Source organism: Microcebus murinus, chromosome 10 (genome assembly GCF_040939455.1).
Source record: "Microcebus murinus isolate Inina chromosome 10, M.murinus_Inina_mat1.0, whole genome shotgun sequence".
Taxonomy (NCBI): domain Eukaryota; kingdom Metazoa; phylum Chordata; class Mammalia; order Primates; family Cheirogaleidae; genus Microcebus; species Microcebus murinus.
The window spans coordinates 38,719,345-38,744,160 of NC_134113.1; the positions used below are offsets into that span (position 1 = coordinate 38,719,345).

At 32.9% G+C, this 24,816-nt stretch overlaps 1 protein-coding gene across 2 annotated transcripts in view; it reads right to left on the minus strand.

Moving 5' to 3' along the window:
• Positions 1 to 24,816, minus strand: part of LOC105863359 (neuron navigator 3) — a 162,685-nt gene that overhangs the window by 54,364 nt on the left and 83,505 nt on the right. For both annotated transcript variants that reach the window (XM_076007150.1, XM_076007149.1), the window contains 5 exons: positions 20,402 to 20,590; positions 12,203 to 12,255; positions 9,818 to 9,841; positions 7,531 to 7,608; positions 701 to 784 (listed from right to left, as the gene is read on the minus strand). In XM_076007150.1, the coding sequence (XP_075863265.1) occupies positions 701 to 784; positions 7,531 to 7,608; positions 9,818 to 9,841; positions 12,203 to 12,255; positions 20,402 to 20,590 (428 nt within the window). The remainder of the gene's footprint in view (positions 1 to 700; positions 785 to 7,530; positions 7,609 to 9,817; positions 9,842 to 12,202; positions 12,256 to 20,401; positions 20,591 to 24,816) is intronic.

The following is a 24,816-nucleotide window of genomic DNA, read 5'->3' on the forward strand; positions in this document are numbered from 1 at the left end:
GCAAACTACTAAAAAAAAAAAAAAAAAAAAAAAGGGGAAGGAAAGGAAAAAAAAGAAAAGAACAGAAAAGAAGAAAGGAAGGAAAGGAAAATTTGTGAGCTCCAAGGAGTTTAATAGCTGTCCAAGAACAGGCTTGACAGGAATGGATAAGCATTCTCTTTCAACAGAAAGAGAAATCCATGAAATAGAAAGAAGAATAAATTAGAATACATAGAATACAGTTTGCTAGTTATACCAGGCAATTATAGGAATAGTAGATTTCCTCTTTTGATGTTCCAGGCATCTTTCCTGCATATCTCAGCCTACGGCCATGGTCTATAACTAGATTTAGTGACCATGTATTTGTGAAATTTCTTGGCTGAATGTGATTCTTCTCAACTGCATAACAATATGCTGCTAGAATATTCTAACTCTTATATGACTGTTTCTCTTTGTTAACATTTTATATTTTAATAGTTCCAGTTAGAAGTAAAAGAATAGACTGTCTAGAGAGAACTTTGTGTGTGTCTATGTGTGTGTTCGAATATGGATTAACCTGATCACAAGTCTTTAAATTTGGAAAAGTAAAGATATCACTGTTCTAATTTAGCATAGAGTGCATGCTCTGTAATATTATTTTTAAGGAGCTGCAGGTATTATTTAAATATCTTATGCAACTTGCTGTCTTCTTTCAAGCTCCCATAACGGTTTCTGAACATACCTTTTGTTCTGCTGTCATGGTCAGACTTTGCAATCGGCCAGTCATATTCCCTAAACTCTTTTCAAAAGCTGCTACAAGGTGAGCCTGTGAACAAAATGGGAGAAACATAGTTTAAATGTCAGAATCTTATGTGGATGGATGAAAACTCTTCACTTTAAAGAATGCTTATTTCAAGTGTTCTAACTCTGTAAATACGATGGACCATTGTGGTTAGCCCTCAATGCTGATTCTCCTTCAACACAACTTTTCATTTATCATTTCTAAATGCTGGCTTCTTAAAAATCAGTGTTTCAGTCTCTTGACATTTAATATGGGTTTGACTTCTGAAAGAAGATGGAATTTTGCAAATAATAATGCCTTTTGACTTGCATATCATAGAGGGATTTGGTACTCAAAATGCTGAATAAAGTCTGAGCTGCCAAGTTGTTAGACTTAAAGCCCAAAAAGAGGTCACTGAAATAGTCAATGGACAAATGTTCCTCATTTTTACACTTTCATGATAACCTTTGAAGATATTGTTAGCTGCTCTATTGTAATGGTACTCTCCTTCAAGTGTCAGACATCTGCTGACAGGTATAACATTATCTTTCTTCTTTCTACTTACAAAAAATTGGATCAAAAAGAGTTGTCCCTACTTTCCAAACTCTTTTTCAATAAAAAGCCATGTCTTTCTGCTTTATATTCCCTTCAACTAAGGAAATATAGACTAGGTAGAAATAATATTCAGTCATATTTTATTTAACATTAAGCTTTTGTGGCTTTGGGGTTTTATTTTCAATTTCAGAGAATTATACATATTATAGTACATAACCATAACTCTCATGATTAAGAAGTATTTGGCAATCTTATTACAGCTCTAAAATAGGCCAGTTTCTATCAGCATGCCATTATACAGTGGCTTGAATCCAGAATATCAAATATGAAGAGGTACTTCAAACTCTCAGCATGGCTTGAGGTCGAACTGTATGTACAATATCTCAAACTATATAGTTTTATTGTGCCCTTAAAAGGATATAAGGATTGGGGAGATATTTAACAATCTAAATCTATAATCAAATATATATGTAGCAAAATTTGTCAGTCCTTGGCAAAAGATTGATTTTGTTTTTGAGAGAATGAAGTGAGAGGACTCAAATGAAATACATCTCCCTGAAGCTGTAGCAGAGCTGAAATGCTGAAGCACCCACTATCAAATGGATCACAAGAGTCCCAAGAATTAGGGCTCTGGAAATTTATTCCATTATTGGTAAGAGTCAGAATCCACAAGTCCCCTTCATTAGCGTCATGATACAAAGGTGTCTTTGTTCCTAGCTCTGAACTTATCTTGGGCTGCCCAGATACTGCAATGTGGAGAAAACAATTCTGTAGAGAATATATCTAGTAAACTTCAATCTATCAGCACAACTCTTCATTTCTTCTTCCACTTTCTTGTCCGCTTCTTCTCCCTCCCTCTTTTTCTCTCTTACACACAAACACACACTCAGGTTTGCTAGCAGACTTAATTGGATAAATAACACTAAAAAAAGAGAAAAGAATAATACCTTATAGTATAAAATACTTTCAATAACAAGGAATGTCATGATAATCAACTTAGTGTATCCTCAGAAATTAGTATAAGGCTATGTTCTATTTTCTCTCATATTATAGCCTTTTTTAATTGTAAAAAAAAGTACATATATAAAAGTAAACAAAATGAAGATGTACAATCATTGATTTGTCTCATAGAGAACATTCATGGACTCACCAGCCAAGTCAAGAAACAGGACATTTAAAGACTCTCACCCCTCCTCCATCATTGATCCTTCTCTCTTCCTCAAAGATAACCACTATTGCAACTTCTTTAGTAATTATTTTCTTGCTTTTATTTATAGTTTTTATACCTAAGCTTGGATCCCTAAACACTATGTTTTAGTTTTGCCTATTTTAAAAACTATCCAAGTGTAATCGTATGGCATGATTCTTTTCTGTTTTCTTTTCCTAACATTGTTTTTGAGATTCATCCATGTGGTAGGTAGCAGGACATGGTCTTTGCCATAAAGCATTCTTATATGCAAGTTTACAATATATTTGCCCATGATAATCATGGGCTGATTTCTGTTTAAGACATTAGAAGTAATCCCACCATGACCATAAAATGGGTTACTGACACCTAAAACTAAAATTGCTTGTTTTCCTTAAAATAAGGAAAATTGCATCAGAAACTTTTTGTTAACATTTACTAAAAGATATAGAAGATTCTACTCAATATTGCAAAGTTTGAATTGTTGCAAAGTAGACAAATGTAAGATTTAATTATTGGACTGTGAATATATAAACTTGATGAAATTTACTTCACTTTACCCTTGGTGAATATTTTATCAGTAGAATAGGAATTAAAAATATGGCAAGGATTGTAAAGAATATGCTGTATAAACTATATTTGCTTACATTTTGTTGTAACAATGAAATACCATTAGAATGTCAATTTGTACTCTATATAAAATTGTGTTTAATTATTCACAAAAAACTTCTAACTGGCTACTAAAAAATATATTAATTTGAGACATGTTATTTTTAATGAAAAGTATAATAACATTATGTTAGTGGAATATTATTTTAAATTTATGCCACCTTGGCTTAATTTGTCAGATTAACTTTGTTATTTTGGAAGTAATTAAAGGTTAAATTTCTGACCAAATGGGGTAAATGGGAAAAGAGAAGAAGAAGCAAATAAGGTACATTTTTTTCTAGCAATGATGATCTTTATCCCTTTAATAAACAGAAAATGGAAAGTAAAAATGATTAAACTTTTAGGATAATATATCTTATCTGTAAAATATTATAAGACAATTTTAAAAAAAGATATCATGGATTTTCAGTGGGATTGTTAGTTAGTTTACTTGGTTCTGAATTTTCTTTTGGCGGTTGTATAATTTCAAACCAGAGTAAAATTTTTTTAATATGGTGATAAATATCCCCTGATTTGTATTAAGCGAAATCTGTTAAGGTAATAAAATAGATAAGACTATTGATTCTGTCAAATTTTACCATAAAAAAAATAAGGGGAAGATAGTTTTAATGCATATTATCTTTGGTCTTGGAATCATATAACATAATAGAATAGACATGTAAAGGGAATTACTCTGATGCTAAACAACAAGATGAAATATCATTCTATATAATGTCTACATTGCATGTGTTCACACGAAATGAAGTGACAGCCCATTACCCAAGTAAAAAATACTCTAAGCATAGATTGATATGGGGATATATATATATATATATATATATATATAAACATATATAGGATATATATCATATGACTTTATATTTGAAAACTAGTAGTTAGTTAAACTAAGAATGATTCAGAAACATAAATAAGGTTTCACATTTCTTTTACACTGTATAAAATTGTCCTTTCAGTGTTTGTCATTGTTAATATGTGCAAAACGATTTTCTCTTAGAAAAAATGCAAAAAAGCAAGAGTAACTGCCAGATTATAAAAATATTAAATCAAGCAAAGAAGTAGGACACAGTTTCAAAGAAAATAATGCCCAAGAGATTTTGGTTAAAAGACTTACCTGCTGAAAGGCAAAAGTACCTTTGGTATTGTTACACATTCATTCAGTAACGTCTTTGAAAATGTTACTGATAACTAGTAACTAGCCTTAGTGCCTATTTCCAAATGATTTGTAAAGAAAATACATTACAAAACAAACCTACATCCCACCTGACTTGGCTGCACGAAGGTGTGGGTGAGGGGCCAGAGGAGACCTGGCCTATTGTATAATGTGACCATGTATCTGCAGTTGTCTTCCCTTGTGCGATCTCCTTGCTGGTCCTTCCTAGTCATACTCCGTCTCTCCCTCCACCATCCCTAACCCACAGCAAGCACCAATCTGTTCTCCATCTCTATGATTTTGTCATTTCTGGAATGCTAAATGAACGGAACTATACAGAATGTGACCTTTTGTAACTGGCATTTATCACTCAGCACAATGGCCTTGAGATCCTTCCAAGTTGTTTTGTGTATGAAGTTCCTTTACTTGTATTGCTGAGTAGTGTTCCATGGTGTGGATGTATCAGAGTTCCTTTACCTTAATGTCCCTAACCTATTAAGGGACATTTGGGTTGTTTCCTGTTCATTTTTTGCTATTAAAAAATAAAGCTGCTATGTATAGGTTTTTGTGTGGATCTTAGGTGATTTGAGAAGCTTTCCAAACAAAACACATTACAAATTAAAAAGGAGCATAAAATAGGATATATATTAGGCTCCCATCTGTGCACAAAAAATACTACTAATGATAAGAGGGATATAGCTTGGGGGAGGGGGAAGCCAGAGAAATGTGGGCATTTTCTCCAAGATTAGCACTTTCTAAACTAGCATAAAGGCTAGCACAAAATCATCTATTTGTTACTGCTTCTTCTGTGTTGCTTACTTTTATTTTTATCACTTTTGTCCACCTAGGGAAACATTATACATTTTTTTCTAATTGCCCCATTCCCTCATGATATTTTAATGCCACAGATATGCTGGATATCCATTTATGTACTGTATGTACATCTGTGCTTTTTACATAAAAAGAGTAAATTTTTTCTTAACCACGAGAATCAATTTTCACCCTTTTTTTCAGTCATATCAACACTCAACTGAGAATGTGTGCTCCAAGGTCATGAAAGCACACCAGTGAAAACAGTGTTACATGCATGATTAGAGCAAAAGGGGTAGGTGGCCAAGGGCTGGCGCCTTTCTAAAATCTTGGCTCCATTTCCAAACAGTAGCACATAGGTGACATCGTCAACTATTTCCCTAGATTAGAATTTGGTTCCCCTTGTGTGTGTGTAAGCCTTTGCAAGTGTGAGTGTATATGCACACACACACAAATACACATACCTATATATGAGTATATAATAGAAAAATGTTGAAAGGATTCACAGGAAACCAATAACCATGAGTGGGAATGGGAGCCTCAGATAAATAAATGAATGAACACATATTTCTTATGAAATGCTTTTTTAGTTTTATTTTTTCTTTTTATTACAATAAGCACATATTACATTTTATTTTATTTTTATTTTTTTTTGAGACAGAGTCTTGCTTTGTTGCCCAGGCTAGAGTGAATGCCATGGCGTCAACCTAGCTCACAGCAACCTCAAACTCCTGGGCTCAAGTGATCCTCCTGCCTCAGCCTCCCGAGTAAAGCTGGGACTACAAGGCATGTACCACCACACGCAGCTAATTTTTTCTATATATGTTAGTTGGCCAATTAATTTCTTCCTATTTATAGTAGAGACAGGGTCTCACTCTTGCTCAGGTTGGTTTCAAACTCCTGACCTTGAACAATCTGCCTGCCTCGGCCTCCCAGAGTGCTAGGATTACAGGCGTGAGCCACCGCACCAGGCCATATTACATTTTAAATGGAAATAGTTTTTTAAAAATTACTGTTAATCAGCCCATCTTTCGTTATATTTAGCAGCAATTTATTATTCTAATATCTGAATTATATGATGAGGCTAACCAAGAGATATTTACCAAATAAAATAAAACGCCAAGTAACCACTCAAGACATGTGCAAGTATCTTGACAATCTAATGTACAAGGTCTGTCATTGAGCCTTCTCAATAAAGCAGGGTTTTTTGGCATTTGCACTGTTCTATCATCCTCTGAACACAAATTCAGGAATCTAGTCTATATTATGAAATTTATACTTGCCTCTGATATATCTCTGTAAGAAATACAATAAGCTTAAATAATACTGTTATTTTCTAGTATTGCCTGAACAATTCTCTAAAACCTGCTATTATTTTTACAAATCCCCTAACAACATCTATAAGAAATAGTGTCAATCTAAAATTAATTTGATTCTCACAAACTTGAAAAAATAAAATCAATTCAAATACGGTGGTAAAATGTATACACTGTGAGTGAAATGACTTATACCCTGTGGAACTTATATTGTGCAATGATTTTTTATTCTTAAATTGTCTCTTATTTAATAAGAGGTAGGGGTGGTGAGGCAGGGAGCAAGCCCAAAGCTGCACAGCAGAATCGAGCAAACTAATGTTGAGTGAGAGAGGCAGGGCATATGGCAAAATAGCAGGTGTTTCCTTACCCCTCACTGTTGCTTCTAACACTACTGCTCCTTAGGACTGGGCACAATGCCACATGTTCTCTTTTATTATTCTGCATCTACTCTGTGTACTCCCTGGCACATTGGAAGATATTCAATAAATGTTAATTTAATTGATGGTCTTCATCGTCATCATCTTTGCCATCCCGGGCTGCTTTGGCACCAGTTAAAGCATATCTTTTTAAACTGCTATGAGAAGGCTGCCAAGTTTTTTTTTTTTTTTTAAGAGAACTGTATCTCATCTACAATGCAGCTAAGCTATTCGTATTTAGACCTAAGTTCATCTTTTAGAATTAATTGGATACTTAATTAAATGTTCGATAAATTGAGCTGAAGGAGGCAGGGCAGATGAAGAATTTATCTTTCAAAGTCAAACACTAAAACCTTCTCTTACATCGTGGCTTGAGAGGGACATATGCATCAGAACTGATAAAAATAACAAATAAGAAAAGAAGCAACCCTTATAGCTGTTACTATTGTTTTAAATCTTATAAAGAAGCAAGAAGTTGTTTTAATCACATAGTGATCCCTCAACAATTTGGGTTTACATTTTATTACTCAGTGTGTAGAAAAGTTTAACTTTTTTATGAGTTCCATTATTCAGTGATTTAAGTCTGGATTACTTTGGACACCGAAAATTTGTAAGTTTGTGGCTAAAATTATTCCATTTACCATATCAAGATATGTTGTAATATATTTAAGGAATCAAAAGTGACTTACATTTGCTGAAAGTTGAGATGTTAGGGTAGCAACTTTTTCCTGTGATGCAACCAATTCTCTCCGTAGTTTATGGATTTGCTGAATGCAATTTAAAAAAATACAATTCAATAGACTAGTAGATTTTTACTTAAAATCAAGAATTTAATCCCAAAAAAGCAAAGACTGTATTTAGTTCATTCTACCCACACTATATTAGCACCAATTTCTGAAAAGAAAAGCAATATGAATACTGGTGTACCCTATGTTATTTTTCTGAAAATCTCAGGAATTTTTTTCTGCATACACTTTAATTTTCTTACAGTTTAGCAATTTCTCAGAAGCTGTAGAAAATCCTACAGTCACTGAAACTTGGGTTTAATTCAATATTTAATGAGTCTATATTTGAAAATTTTATTGGCTAAAGTTATATGACTGAGAGAGAAAGCCTTCCCTACAGTGTATTACATTGCCATTTATTCAATGAGTTATTATTAGCCCAGAGTAAAAATTCTTTATGGATTATCCATACTTTAAAAATAAGAGAAAACACCAATAACAGTATGCAACTAACTAGATAAACCAACAAAATGAATATTCTAAAATGTCTTTCTTTTCAGTTATATTAATATGCCAATAAAACTGAAACAGAAAAAAGGTGAAGGTATATCATGCTTAAAATTTTAATTCGAGCACTTTCTGCAGTTTAATCTGCATGTCTCATGTTGTCATGAAATGTAAACAGTGATTAATGAGGATAGCACAGTTGTAATGATCTGAGACTAGGTACTATGACTAGATTTCTAGTCCTAAGGGATTTTAGTTACTTAGATGCCAAACATTCTACTATGAAGCTTCTCATTTCTTCAAAAACAAGTCTTCTGTTGTTGTAGTTGAACTGTTGGAATGCTATCTCAGTTTGACAGGGCATTCTTGACATTGTTTATTAACTTTTTTTTTCTCTGTATATTAGATATTATGGAAAAGAACTGGTAGTCAATATTGAGAGACTAAAAAAAACAAAAAAGAAAACTAAGCTAGAAGCAGAGATAGAACGTTATGTAAATTTCACCAAATGTGATTTCATTTCATTCCTCTTTTTTAAAAGGAGAAACAACCCAGTCCAAATTAACTTTTGAGTTACATTTATATGATGATGAACATGAATAGTTTCAGAAAGCAAAGAATCTATTTTATCCTTAAACTAATACAAACTCAAAGAGCCTTTCTCAAATTAATAGTCTCTGTTACATGACTCTAAGTCCTTTAAAATACAATCCAGGAAACTGTAAAGTGATTTAAATTTTGTTCAAAAACCATGACACCATTATAGGGCACAGTTGATAAAAAGAAAGTTGGATAAATACTAATAATGCAAATAAATGTAGTATTACTATACCTCAATAGTTATATTAAGATCAATGTTAGAAGTTTTGCCATGTGCATGTGATGTAATTAAAATAGCTTAAGTTTTAAAAAATCATATTCACACCTTGGTCCAGCAATTATATAAACTGGTATAATCAATATTTTCAATATTTTTAAACATAGCACAAGTTTTACTTTAAATGGCTAATAAAATAAGATTTCGCAGGAAGGAAGTTCCTTTGCAAAAGCTGTTGCCAAGGCATTTATTTTCTCTGTGGTCTGATTGCCTCAGTGTAAACCAATTAAATAGTCATTAACTCACTTTGAATAAAGTCATAATTAAAATCCTCCTCCTCTCTTTGGTCAGGACAAATCTTTTACAAAGGGAAAGAAAAAGAATATTCTCTCCAGGTTGCAGTTTGATTTGCATGATTGCAATGAAGTATGTATTTGTGAAATGTGTGTGATCAGAACAATAGACTACACTGATGTAAAATAGTGATTAGAAGCAGCAAGGTCATGGCACAAAATAGATGATCTGGGATGCTGGTATCTTGTGTTGTGGGGGCCTGATGCCTAAGATTTAATGGTTCTGTTAGTCCTATGCAGATGGTCTCACAGGTAGTGGGGAAAAGACTAATAAAATAGACCACAGGTCTTCATTCATTCATCAATACTTTAATGAGTACTTACTACTACCGACAACTTAATAGGTCGTTGAGCTAAGGCTCAATCTAGAATGTGAGAGGAGAGCTTCCTATAAAAACTTCCTTTGATTTTATTTTAAGAGGCAATATCAAAGGCCATTTATCAACTAGCTGCCTTTCTTCAGCAGTCCTGTGGAGTTCTGCTATTGTATCACAGAGCCCTCTAGTGGTAACAACACTAATTTCATCATAAATGTAAACTAGTTAAATATTAAAATGTTGCAAGTTTTTTTTACCTCTGAATGAGCCTTTTCTTCAGCCTGTAAAAAATAAAAGGAAATAGAATTTAATTATAAAAACTAATTTCAATTCATTCCACAAGTATAAATGAATAAAATAATTATATGAGTTTAAAATGTCTTTATGATCCAGCATTAGAGTGAAATATATAGTTATTAAATTAAAATAGTAAAAACAGGATACTTTAAAATAAATACCTCTTTATATATGAAACATAAAGTATTTTTAAAATATAGGTAAGTTTGTCCATAGATATATAATATGCCTTAAAAGCAAAAGATAGAATTAACAGACCCTAAGATCTAAACCTTAGCAATAAAAACAAAATAGTTATAAAATTAGACACTAAAAATGATGGGTGCATAAAAAATTAAAATATTGGATTAGTTTTACACAGACTGTAGGAAATGGACTCCATGAAATTATAGAGATCTGTAGCCAAGCTTTAGGAGTCAGAATTTTCTTTGATTTACTTATCATTAAAGAATGACATATAAAAATGAGAGGAAAAACCGACCTCTTCTGATAACCACAGAAAATCAACATTATTATTTTCTATTTTATTTTCATTTCCCTGATAATTATTACCTAAGTTTATCATAAGTCAGTAAAACACTAAAAGGTCCAGTGTTAAGGTGGTGATAAAAATGGCTGGCAATCATCTTTGCTATACAGCTATGGAAATGAGGGCTGCCATAGGAACTTGCAGGATATATTGGACTTCAGTTGCAGAAAATTCCTAGCTCTGTTTTTCTTCTTCATGCTGGGCTGCAAAATGCCACAAAATGAGTTATGTGCACCTTTACATGTGGGAACTTCCCTCATCCTGTGAATAGCTGGAGAATAACCAAGTCTGAAAAAAACAGTTTCTTATCTCCTGTCTCTACTTTGGGGATGTTTCCAGGTTAACTGCTTTTTATCTCTTTACCTCCAGAAAACATGAAATAAAGCAACGTAACCATCAGGATATATTTTATGCATAAGCATCTCTTTTAATCTGAATTTTGTCCTTCCTATATGTTTTCTACCTTTTAAAAAATGTTGGTAATATGGTGGTTACTTTTAACTGTATTTTTTTCTTTTTGTTCTTTAGTCTTTCCAAGGCTTCATGAAGGTAGTTTTATCCAAGTATTGCTATTGCGTATATTTAAAATATGATTATAATGATGCTTCAATCTTTAGAGATTTAACTTGCAATGGTTTAGGTCAGAATAAAGCTACACAACTCATGACAATATTGGCTCAACAGGAGGAACACTAAGTCATAACACATTTCTTTTGTGTTTTTTCCAGTACATTTTTATATTCCTCACTTTATCCATTAGCCTGTAAGAGCACACTTATTTATCTGAACATTAGTAGTGATTTCTTAATTTATAGAACCTACTGGTAAACGTAATCATTAAAAGGAGAAATAAGAAAAATACTGTTTCCACTAATGACAGTCTGATCTAGAGTGAATGTCTAAGGCAGTAAATATATAAGATTAACTTATACACAGAAGGCTATAACTTTTAAATCTAATGAAAACTAGTGAAAAAATTAGTATTGCCCCTATGTTTGTGTTTAATGTGTTTAATGTTTAATGGATCAGTGACAGCCAAAGCTATGACCTATTCATGAGCCTTTTAATACAGGATTAAGGATTATTCATAATACTCAAGGTTTATTGAGATTTAGTATATACCTCACTGTCACCTAGGCATAGAGGTACCTTCTCATAAACTTCTTGTAGGGTACTTCTTTTAAAAAAGATGAAATTATATTCAGTGGGCAGAAAAACTCATCTTGTCAAAAATAAACTATAATTTCACACATTGGCAAAAGAAGGTGAAACATAGGCATTCTTAAGAAATAATGTTTTTAAAATCACACTGTATATCAAAAGATGTATTTTTTTAAAAATCTCTATCTAGTTCTAGGACTTTAGTTTGGGGCACAATCTTCTCAGAAAATGAATGCAAAAAGTAAAAAATAAAAAGGAAAAATATCATAGAATAATTAACGGCCTTGGTTCAGAAAAACAAAGAAGGAAAACTAGTCAATATTATGAAAATATGGCATAGCATAATAAATGGTTTCAGGAACTCCAAGTCATACCCCAATAGATTTTATGAAATTCAATTTTATATCCATTCATTGATTACAATGAGTACACGGAAATCAAGTGGAAGCACAGATAAGAGGGGCACAACATGGCTGGTGGAGCACCTTCCAGCTAATTAGGTATGCAGTAGCTGAGATTATGCCCTTATTTTACTGCACAACTTTTGTGTAAATGTCACAGATGTACGTGACCTACTAACAGTTGTAAAATGATCTATTTAATCATCTGGGTGCATGGCAAATTTAGAAGCTTTTTCTTAACAGCCAATACTTACTGTAGAGTAAAGAGAAGATGTGCTGGAGACCAATGATAATGAAGAGCCGTGAACTGGAGAAAACACGAAGAACAATAGAGTTAAAATAATGATGTCTACTCATAAACCCTGGGCCTCTACTGAAAAAGTAAAGAACAGGTGGTTAGGGAATAAAACAATAACATCTAACTATAAGATTCTGAGAAAAAGTCAGCTATAATTTTTTGGATATCAAGATGTTGAGATATGAAAAAGCCCCATCTATATTCCCTAAAGTATCTCATTCACAAAGTTATGGAGACAACTGTTAAGCATGGGCCCCAGCAGCTTGTTTTGCACATATTGAAAGCTATAAAAAAACTCCAATATGATATTAAATACATAGAAAACATGGAAACTCAAGCTAACATTGCCATAAACTTTTAAAAAAGGTTATGTGTTTTATTTATTTTATTTCATTTTTATACAACAAAGGTCCAGTTTCAGAATTGTTATCCATATACTTTCAGGGAAATAAGCATTTTTATTCAACTTGCTATTTCAACATTATCTGAAATGCACTGATGATACTCTTGTAAGTGTAGAATTATTCTTTAAAAATTTTAGTAATAGAAAAGTGCTCTTTATTTCAAGGTGGTATCTCATAGAAATTAAAAATGGTAATTGCATACTATCTTCTATCTCGGTATATCAAAATATCATCTTAAATATTTAAAAGCCTGCTTTATACTTCTGTACTTCCAATGTATTAAACCCAAAAGGTGCATAAAATTGTGCTTAATTATACTTGTGGAAAAGTTTCTCCTCTTTTCATTATGGGATAATATAGTTATTTCTGCTCATTGTCCATTAAACAAATGTTAGATGGGCTTGAGCACTGTGACAAGCCCTTGCTAGATACTGGCCCTACAATAACAAATAAGACCCAAACCTAGAAGCTCAAAAAGAAATAGAAAGATATAATTAAAAAATAATTACAATAGCATAATGGAAATACTATGGAGACCAATGTAGTAGGTACTGCAAGATCATAAGGGAGGTGCTTATAACCCAGTCTGGGGAGGCCTGGGAAAGCTGCACTAGGATCATGGCAGCATGGATGAAATAAGGGGATGAATTTGAGAGATAACAAGAAGAACCTTTTTTAAAACTGAGTGCGTATATTTCAAAAGAGCAATGCAGAAATCCCCTGCACCCAATTGCTAACTTGGGAAAATATTACCAGTCTATGAGTTGTACACAATTTTGTTCTTTGAGTAAGTTATTAAAAAAAATCTTTCAACCTCAAATAACACTTTTATGAACTAAAGCATTAGTCTGGTGTACCAGAAGAAAGGCTGAGAATCAATTAGGTGATCTAATTTTTGTTCTTTTGATGCTCCTTACTATTTATAGGTCTATGATCTTATAACATGTGGCTTTGTCTCTTCATATGTCAGTGTGAGCATTGGGCAGGATGTCAATAACATCCCTTCAATCTAGCTCAATAATGCTCTGATTCTAGATCACAATTTAAGAATCATAACAATTCAATATTCAATGCACGAACATCAAAAAGCCATCTTGCCTACTCAGGCTGACTTTCAGGAATTCAAATTATTTAATCCTCATACACAGAAGGCCAGAATTTCCCAGCATATAAACATCATTCTACTTGTAAGTGCTACATTCTAGAAAGTTGCCTGTATGCTTAATAAATCATTTATTTTTACCTTTTTATTTTTCATTTTTAATTATAATGGTACATAATATATATATTTACAGGGCACATTTGATGTTTTGACATAGGCATACAATGTGAATTAATAAAATCAGGGTAATTGGGGTATCCATCATCTCAGGTATTTATTATTTCTTTGGGCTGGGAACATTCCATTTCCACTCTTTTAGTTAAAGTATACCCTGACTTATTGTTGATTATAATCACTTTGTGCTATCAAATATTGTTCATTCTATCTAACTATATTTTTGTACCCATTAACCATCCCCACTTCATTCTCCCTCCCCATTACCCTTCCAAGCCACGGTAATCATTATTCTACCCTCTGTCTCCATGAGACACATTGTTTTTAATATTTAGCTTCTATATATGAGTGAGAACACATGAGATTTGTCTTTCTGTGCTTGGCTTATTTCAATTAACATAATGTTCTCCACTTCCATCCATGTTGTTGTAAATGACAGGATTTCATTCTTTTTGTGGCTATATAATATTCCATTGTGTATATGTACCACAATTTCTTTATCCATTCATCTGTTGATGGATAATTGGATGGATACTTTGTTAATGGACATTTGTGTTGATTCCAAATCTTGGCTATTGTGAATAGTGCTGCAATAAACATATGAGTGCAGATATCTTTTTGATATACTGAATTCCCCTCCTTTGAATACATTCTCAGCAGTGGGTCTTCTAGGTCAATTTGAGTTCTATTTTTAGTTTTTTCAGGAACCTCCGTACTGTTTTCTGTAGTGGTTGTACTAATTTACATTCCCCCCAACAGTGTATGAAAGGTCCCCTTTCTCCACATCCTTGCCAGCATTTGTTATTGCCTGTCTTTTTTATAAAAAACAATTTAACTGGGGTGAGATGATATCTTACTGTAGTTTTGATTTACATTTCTTTGATGTTGAATGATGTTGAGGATTCTTTCATATATCTGTTGATCATTTGTATGTCTTTTTTTTGAGAAATGTCTATTCAGATAATTTGTCCATTTTTTAATCAAATTATTTAATTTTAATTTTATTTAATTTTTTCCTATTGAGTTGTTGGAGCTCCTTATATATTCTAGCTATTAACCTCTTGTCAAATGGGTAGCTTGTAAATATTTTAATCCATTCTGTGGGTTGTCTCTTCCTTTTGTTGACTGTTTCTTTGCTGTGCAGAAGTTTCTTAGTTTGATATGGTCCCATCCGTCCAGTTTTCCTTTCATTGCCTCTGTTTTAGGAATTTATTACTGAAGATGTCCTTGCCCAGACCAATGTCTTGAAGCATTTCCTCAATGTTTTTCTTCAGTAGTTTCATAGTTTCAGGTCTTAGATTTAAGTTTTTAACTCATTTTGATTTGATTTTTGTATATGGTGAGAGAAAAAGAATCTAGTTTCATTCTTCTATATATGGATATCCAGTTTTCCCAGCACCATTTATGGAAGAGACTGTCCTTTCCCCAATGTACATTCTTGGCATCTCTGTTGAAGATACGCTCACTATACATGTGTGGATTTATAACTGGGTTTTCTATTGTGTTCCATTGGTCTATGTGTCTATGGTCTATGCCAGTAACATACTGTTTTGGTTACCATAGCTATGTAGTATAATTTGAAGTCAGGTAATGTGATTTTTCAAGTTTTGTTCTTTTGCTCAGGATGGCTTTAGTAATTCTGGGTATTTTGTGGTTCTGTATAAGTTTTAGAATTTTTTGCTCTATTTCTATAAAGATGTCACTGGTATTTTGATTGAGATTACACTGAATTTCTACATTGCTTTGAATAAGATGGACATTTTAACAATATTCTTTCATTCCATGAGCATGAAATGTCTTTCCATTTTTTATGTCCTATTCAACTTCTTTCATCAATGTTTTACAGTTTTTATTATGGAGATCTTTTACTTCTTTGGATAAGTTGGTTTCTAGGTATTTTGCTTTATTTGTAGCTATTATAAATGGGATTACTTTCTTGGTTTCTTTTTCAGATTGTCTACTGTTGACATACAGAAATGCTACTGGTTGTCATATGTTGACTTTGTATCCTGCAACTTTACTATATTTGTTTATCAATTCCAGTAGTTTTTATGTGGAATTTTTTGAATTTTCAGAATATTATAGGGTTACAAATGTCTTGACTACATGAATTGCTTTTGTACAGGTTTAATAAAAGTTATAAGTGTGGCCACCACCAGATAGTGTGCATTATACCTATTAAGTGTGATTTTCCTCATCCCTTCCTCCCCTGTACCACCTGCTTGATTTCCCTGAGTTTTACTTCTATAAGTGCACATGAAAGTTGATGGATTAGTTCAACTTTAATACTGAATGCATGTGGTGTTTGTTTTTCCATTCTTGCCATACTTCACTAATGAGAATAGTCTCTAGTACCATCTAGGTTGTTACAAAAGGTGTTAGTTCACCAATATTTTATGGCTGAGTAGTACTTCATGGTATACATATACCACATTTCATTAATCCACTGATACACTGATGGGCACTTGGGTAGATTCTACATCTTTGCAGTTGTGAATTGTGCTGCAATAAACATTCAAGTACAAGTGTCTTTTTTTCCTTTGCATAAATACCCAGATGTGGGACTGCTGGATCAAATGGTAGGTCTACTGTAGTTCTTTGAGGTATCTCCATCCTACTTTCCACTGAGGTTATACTTGTTTATGGTCCCACCAACAGTGTATAAGTGTTCCTTTCTCTCCACATCCATGTCAGCATCAGTTGTTTTGGGACTTCTTGATAAAAGCTATTCTCACGAGAGTTAAGTGACATTTCATTGTGGTTTTGATTTGAATTTCCCTGATGATTAGAGATGTTGAGCATTTTTTCATATGTTTATTGGTCATTATCTTCATTTGAAAAGATTCTGTTCATGTCTTTTGCCCACTTTTTATGGGGTTTTTTGGTTTTATCTTGCTGATTTGCTTGAGTTCTTTGTAGACTCTGATTATTAGCCCTTTATCAGATGTATAGAATGCAAATATTTTCTCCCATTCTGTAAGTTGTCTATTCACTCTATTGTTTGTTTCCTTGGCTGTGCAGAAGCTTTTTAACTTAATCTAGTCCCATTTATTTATTTTGTTGTTCCTGTGATTGCTTTTGGGGTCTTCTTCATATATTTTTTGTCAAGGCCAATATGTAGAAGAGTTTTTCCAACACTTTCTTTTAGAATTCTTATAGTTTCATGACTTAGGTTTAAGTCTGTTATCCATCTTGAATTAATTTTTGTATGTGGTGAGAAGTGCAGATCTTGTTTCAATTTCCTATATGTGGCTATCAAATTTTCCCAGCACCATTTTTTGACTAGGAATTCTTTTCCCTGGTGTATGTTGTTGTCTACTTTGTCAAAGATCAGATGGCAATATGAGGAGGATTTTATATCTGGATTCTGTGTTCTGATCCCTTGGTCTACATCTCTGTTTTTGTGTCAGTGATGTGCTGTTTTGGTTACTATAGACTTGTAATACAGCTTGAAGCCTGATAAATTGAGGCCTTCTAATTTGTTCTTTTTGCTTAAGGTTGCTTTGGCTATTTGGGCTCTTTTGTGTTTTGAAGCATAGAATTATTTTTTCTAGATCTTTGAAAAATTACATTGGTGTTTTAATGGGAATTTCATTGACTCTGTAAACCACTTTGGGTAGTATAGGCATTTTAACAATGTTAATTCTACCAATCCATGAGCATGATATGTTTTTCCATTTGTTTACATGCTCTGTAATTTCCTTTTTTAATGATTCATAGTTCTCCTTGTAGAGGTCTTTCACCTCCTTGGTTAAATATATTCCTAGGTATTTCATTTTCTTTTTTTGCTATTGAGTCTTCGATTTGATTCTCAGCTTGACTGTTTTTGGTGTTTAGAAATGCTACTGATTTTTGTACAATGATTTTGTAACCTGAGACTCTGATGAATTTATCAATTCTGGGAGTTGCTTGGCAGAATATTTGGGATTTTCCAGGAGACTTTAGTTTCTTTAGATATGCTCTTGAGTGACCAGTGAGCCAATGAAGAGATTAAGAAGGAAATAAGAACATTTCTTGAAACAAAGAAAAATGAAAATACATATCAAAACACTTAGAATACAGAAAAAGCAGTAATAAGAGGAAAGTTTACAGCAATAATTTTCTATATTGAAAAAGTAGGAAAGCTTCAAATAACCAAGCTAATGATGCATTTCAAAGTACTAGAAAAATAACAGCAAACTAAACCCAAAATTAGTTGAATAAAAGAAATAATAAACATCAAAAATAAATGCAATTGATTTCCCCCAAAATACAAAAGATCAACAAAACAAAAAGTTCTTTTTGTGAAAACATAAACAAAATTGGTACACCTTTAGCTAACCTAAGAAAAATAGAGGAAACTCAAATAAATAAAATCAGAGATGAAAAAGGAGACATTACAACTAATTGCAGAAATTCAAAGGATCATTAGAGACTACTATGAACAACTACATGCCAATAAATTGGAAAATCTAGAAGAAACGGATAAATTCCTAGACACTTACAACCTCCCAAGATTGAACCAGAAAGAAATCCAAAACCTGAATAAACGAATAACAAGTAATGACATTGAAGCAGTAATAAAAACTCTCCCATTAAAATAAATCCCAGGATGGCTTCACTGCTGCATTCTATCAAGCATTCAAATAAGAACTAATACTAATCATATTTAAACTATTCCAAAAAAATTGAGGAGGAAGGAATACTCCTAAACTCACTCTAAAAGGCTGGTATCACCATGAGACCAAAACCACACAATGACACAACAAAAAAAGAAAACTACAGGCCAATATCTCTGATGAACATAGGTGTAATAAAAAAGCTCAAGAAAAGGGTAGCAAACCAAATTTAAAAACATGTTAAACAGATTATTCATCATGATCAAGTGGGATTCATCCCAGAGATGCAAGTATGATTCAATCTATGCAAATTAATGTGATACATCTTATCAATAGAACAAAGGACAAAATTCATCTGATCATTTCAATTGATGCTAAAAAAAAAGGATTCAATAAAATTCAATATCCTTCATGACAAAAACTCTCAAAAAACTGGGTGTAGAAGGAACCTGATAAAAGCCATATATGACAGACCCACAGCTAGTATCATAGTGAATAGGGAAAAACTGAAAGCCTTTCCTCTAGTATCTGGAACAAGACAAGGATGCCCACTGTCACTGCTGTTATCTCTAAAATATTATAAAAGACCATTTCAGAAAATCAATGACTTTATATTTCAGATTTGTTATATATTGTCTACCTGCATTGCAGCCATCAGTGGACTCAACAGGGTATAATTCACTATCTGCCACAGTGAATTGATAGCATAATATCACAAAAGGCTAATATCACAAAAGGTAGTGACCACTGTGATCTCGATTTAGTGCCAGCATATTAAATGTACTGTGATAACCTGAAAAAGATAATTCAATTTTCATAGTCATCTAAACTTTTAGTCAGATGATACTTTAACTGAGAAGGTTAGAAGAAAGGAGAAAGGAATAGAACAATACTCTCATTTTATCATTGTGACAAACCTATGAAATTACATATGCAGAACCTAGGGCTATTAAAGCTAAGAAACTTGCCCAAGTTCATACCATAAATAAATGAATGTCTAGAGGCTTAAACTCTGGTTTAAGTGTCCTTTCTTTTGTGTCCTTTCTTTCATATGTAGTTATTAAGGAGTAGGACAGTATGGCAGATTTTATGTTTGGTTTTATTCTAATCATTTAAAATTTTTATGTTTAGTTTTATTTTATTCTTAGCTGACATGGGTTACACTATGTATTCCACAAGTTTTCTTTATGGCTACTTTAAGAAAAAAGCATTCATTGAAGAAAACAGAAAAATCTTTCGAGTTAGCAAATTTGAAATTTGAGGTTATATAGTTTGGAAAAATATAACTTTGAACATCAATTAAGCTTCCAGAGTTTTTAACAGATTTATTTAAAGTATTCACATAGAACTATACACAGTTATAAAAATATTTATCAGATCAGGTGAGAATTTTATTGCTATTATTGCCAAGGAAAATGATTTATTTATAAAACAAAATTAGGTGTAACGTGAATTCTAAAATGATGAGATAAAAAACAAACACCAGAGGGAGTTTCTGAGAATAAAAGCCAGTAACATGTGATAGTTTCATAAGATCATTTTTCTGGTTTGTATATATTTATGGCTCTTTCACTGAGGGTCAAACAAAACATTTTTTCTGACACATGATGCATCTGGGCAATAGTTCCTAAAATTGTGTATATTTTTGTATGAGAACATTGAATTTATCCTAACCTGTTTTATAGCCAAGTATTGATCTAACAAATTTTGGGATATTTCCAAGTGCATAAAGGAACAGAGGTTGATAAAGAATAAAACTTTTTATGCTTCAAGATTCCTAAATGAGAATTGTACTTATTTCCTCTTCAGCAATCCTTATAAGTGATGCAATGTTCTCTCAGAGTTAGATAAAGTCCTCTCCACCCCCACACACTTACCTTCTTCCATGCTGTCTCTGAATGAGCCTGAATGACTGATGGCACGTGGCCTTTCCTCCAGAGAAGTGGCACTCCCACAAAGCTGAGCATCATCATAGAGATCGAAGGAAGAGTCTTGGGCTGGGATGCTGTTTGAGCGCATCATGCTGGGCCCAGGAAGGTTAAATTGAGACAGATTTGTTGGACTCACTGAAAAACAAAGCACACATAGCCTATTACTCTGGGATTTCAGTGATAAAAATAGTAGGTTGACAGAAAGTGACAAGGTGATCCCAATTCTTATGGAAACATGAATTTATAGGGTGCCCGTATTCAAGGTAGACCAAGAGTCTACCTCTGATATGTTCAATAATAGCCACTGTGGAGTCCCTCCTTCTCTTTGGCAAGAATTATGTCAATTTTGAAAGCAACAGTAAACAAAAGCAAGTCACCTCTGCTGTCTTTGCTAAAAATATAATAAATGGTATTTTTTGCTGTTATGAGGAAGAGATTGTTTTTCTAGAGTTTGTAGATTTCTTCATAAAAAATAATCATCACTTTAATGGAAAAAGCAAAATCAAAAAGAAAGTAAAAGACAAAAAAGAAACTAAATTTTTCAAGAAAACTTTTAGATACTGCTAGGCAGTTATTTTGAGTTCTTCATTGATGTCAGTTCATAGTTGGGACCACCATGATTATCAGAGTTAGGTTATAAAGATGAAGAATAAAATAAATGTTTTTCTTTAAATGAAATGTAATATACATGATATCTGTAACCTGTCACAAGGTTAATTGCATAAAACTATGTTCTACTGTGTCTAAGACAGGAACACCGCAGTGAGACTGTCAAATGTCACAAACATGTTATATTTCTTAAAAAAAATCTCAAGTCTATATTTTGAAATAAGAATTTATTCACCTATTGCCTATCACCAACTAGTTTTAATGGCACTGAACTTTTAGGCCAACTGGTAATTACCAATTTAAGGAAATATTTTGTTGATTCAATGTACAATTGCATTGGAAAACAATGCAATACAGTTTTAAAATTTGGAACAAAAGCAAAGAAGAAAATTGAGGCCGGGCGCGGTGGCTCACGCCTGTAATCCTAGCTCTCTGGGAGGCCGAGGCGGGCGGATTGCTCGAGGTCGGGAGTTCAAAACCAGCCTGAGCAAGAGCGAGACCCCGTCTCTACTATAAATAGAAAGAAACTAATTGGCCAACTAATATATATAGAAAAAATTAGCCGGGCATGGTGGTGCATGCCTGTAGTCCCAGCTACTTGGGAGGCTGAGACAGAAGGATCGCTTGAGCCCAGGAGTCTGAGGTTGCTGTGAGCTAGGCTGACGCCACGGCACTCACTCTAGCCTAGGCAACAAAGTGAGACTCTGTCTCAAAAAAAAAAAAAAAAAAAAAAAAAGAAAATTGAGAAATATATTTATCATAAATTCTCATGTCTATGAAAAGCAAGTTTGTTATTGGCACATGGGGAAGCAGGCAGGAACCACTGATGATATGAAGGGAATTGCTGAGTACTTTCAAAATCTTGAGGTATGCCTGTCATTTGCTTAGAATTGTTCTAACATCACTTCAAAATTTCCTATTTTTTCTTTGATTACAGACACTACACTTCTTCCTAATACAATTACTGACTCTCAAAATAATGTAAAATAGAAATGGCATACCCTGAGGTAACTGAAGGAAAGAATCTCCTATATTCAATGCACTGTGCCTGGTATTTTGCAGATATTAACTGAATTAATACACAGGACAGCCTTCTGACAGAGCTAGTATGGACTGGAGTAAAAGGAAACACAGGATTAAGAATCACAACTATGTGTACATATGAGAAATACAATGAAAAAGGAAAAACCTATGGATTTGAAAAGTGTATAACTCATAGAAAGAAAAGAAGAAATGATAGAAATAAGGAACAAAGAAGAAAAAGAGAGAGAGAGAGAATGAATCTGTCTTTCAGGCACATGCCTTCAGCTAGCAACCAACTATTAGTCCTAGTCAGTTTTAGATCTGACAACAGCCAGTACATTGTAAAACATTCAAGACTTGAATGTTTATGTTTAAGGCATCTGGATTGGAGTAAATAACCCTATTCTAATTTCACATTATGAATTGACTCTTAATGAAGTATTCAACACATTTACAAGTGCATCATTTTAATGTGTACATCTTAGAGGTTAGAGGACATTTTATTCACTGGCTTTGCATAATTCTTACCTATATAATTGCAGAGATATCCAAGTGAAGTGTGCTTCTACAATTTCTAAATATAACACTTAAATCATGCAAGGTAAAATATTAGTGAGGATTAGGGCAGATTTTAGAGGGAATAGTTTGCATTTATAAACACTTTTGATAGTATCTCCATTGGAAATATACCCATACTATTAAAAAATGCTCAATTAAGTTAATATTTATGACAATTCTGCTTTTGAGGTGTTGCAGTAGAATAAGAAAGAAAAATATGACATAGCCCTTAATTTCAAGTGTGGCCACTAGGGGAAGTGAATGAAAAAATAGAAAAGTTAATATGTAAAATAGATCAAAAGAAGCTATATAATAGACATATGTAATACAGATAAAATTTCTGTAATGCAGCACAAATTGGTAAAAAAGCTTCTAGTGATGGTTTCATTTTCCTTCTGCTTCAGGCAAATATCTCAACCTCTACCCTTTACTTTCTTCATGAACTAAAAAACAGCAGAATAAATGGCTTCTAAAATCCATTTGAAGCCAGGAGACACATAAGAATTTTGAAATAGGAAAGAAGTAGATGTGGCAATCTATTAAGGAAAGAGGGCTATGGATCCTTGCCTCAATTTTCATTTGCATAACAAAGCAACTGTTTTTATTAAGATTATATATTCATTTGTGGTGATCTGAGGAGAGCAGGAACAATAGAAATGCAGACTGGGTTTTCAAATACTTCCATGTCACTTTCTATCTTTGTATCTATAGCTGAACATTAACTAGTAAGTTTATGATATTGTTTTAAATAAGAAGAGTTGTCACATGGAATCTAATTTTGGCTTATTTTGTAGAATCTGGTTATACAGCCAGGAACAATAGGTGAAAGTCCAGGAAAATTGTATTTGTTTTTTAAAGGAAGAACTTCAAAAGTATTATTTCTAGATTTAAGTAGTTTTTGTCATTGATGGATTTACAGAAGAGCTAGAGATATCATAAAAATTTACACAATAGATGAATGATTGAACCAGATATGGGTATCTTATAACTGTGCAATTCTATGCTTCCATGAGTAAAGAAGAAAGGGGTTCATTCTGACTAGGTTGAAGGGTGAATACAGAGAAATAGAAGGGCATTCAAGGTGACGAGATGCTCGAAAGCAAAAGCATAGAAACTGTTCTTACACAAAGTTGTTTAACACTCACTGTGCGCGAAAGGATCCATCTAATAAATAGAACTGGGAAGCGACAGATTGATGTGAATGCTTCTGCGTGTAACCTTTGCAGCGAGGTGAAAAATGAATCTGAGCAATTGTTATCACACATGGAGACACAACAATGAGTCCCACCAAGTTATGAAATGTCACATAAGAACTTTGACCAGTAGTAAATGAATTTTCATCCAAAGACTTATTTTGTTTACATAAGTTATATTCTGATATTCTTTCTTGAATGGGAATGGTTTCTAAAGAGAGAGCATGCTGGAAACTGCACACAAACCACAGGTTACTTTGGCAATAGCTCACAGTAGTCTAGTGAAAATAATAGAATTATAATGATCTTAAATTTCTGATGTTTGTTATACATGATTTTTACAGTAATATTTCTAAAACTTTTACATATTAGTACATTAGTACATAGTGGAAAAAAGAAAGAAAACATAGATACTACAATTCCTGAATTTTAGTAATAATCATGTATCTTATTGATAATTCAAAAAGGACAATGATCAAATTGAAAACAAGTGATGTCCAAAGATAAATGTAGGATAATGCTAATCACATTCAGGTTAAGTAGTTACATTTTACATATTTTTTAAGAAAAATTTATAATAAGGTAACTTTATGATTGCATTGTAACAGTACCCACTTTCTTGCCCAATAAACATTAGTTCAGGTGATCTAGAGATACAATGAAAACTCTTTAAAATTACTTTCATGTTTTTAAAATTAGTATTTATCTCCATTGTAAAATAAAACAACATAGAGATCTCAGAATGCCTGATTTGAAACTACATATGCTTGTAAAATCTGGGTAAGCACACGAGAGTATGTTGGCATGAATAGGAAGGTGTTCCTCTATACCTCCCAATAGATTAAAATGATGAAATATATGGGTATAGAGGCAGTGAGATAAACTTGAAATTTACTGATTGTCTACAGTTTAAAAAGCTTGAGCAAAGCAATGCCACTGAATAGAGAGATAAATGTAAGAGATACTTGGAAGATAAAA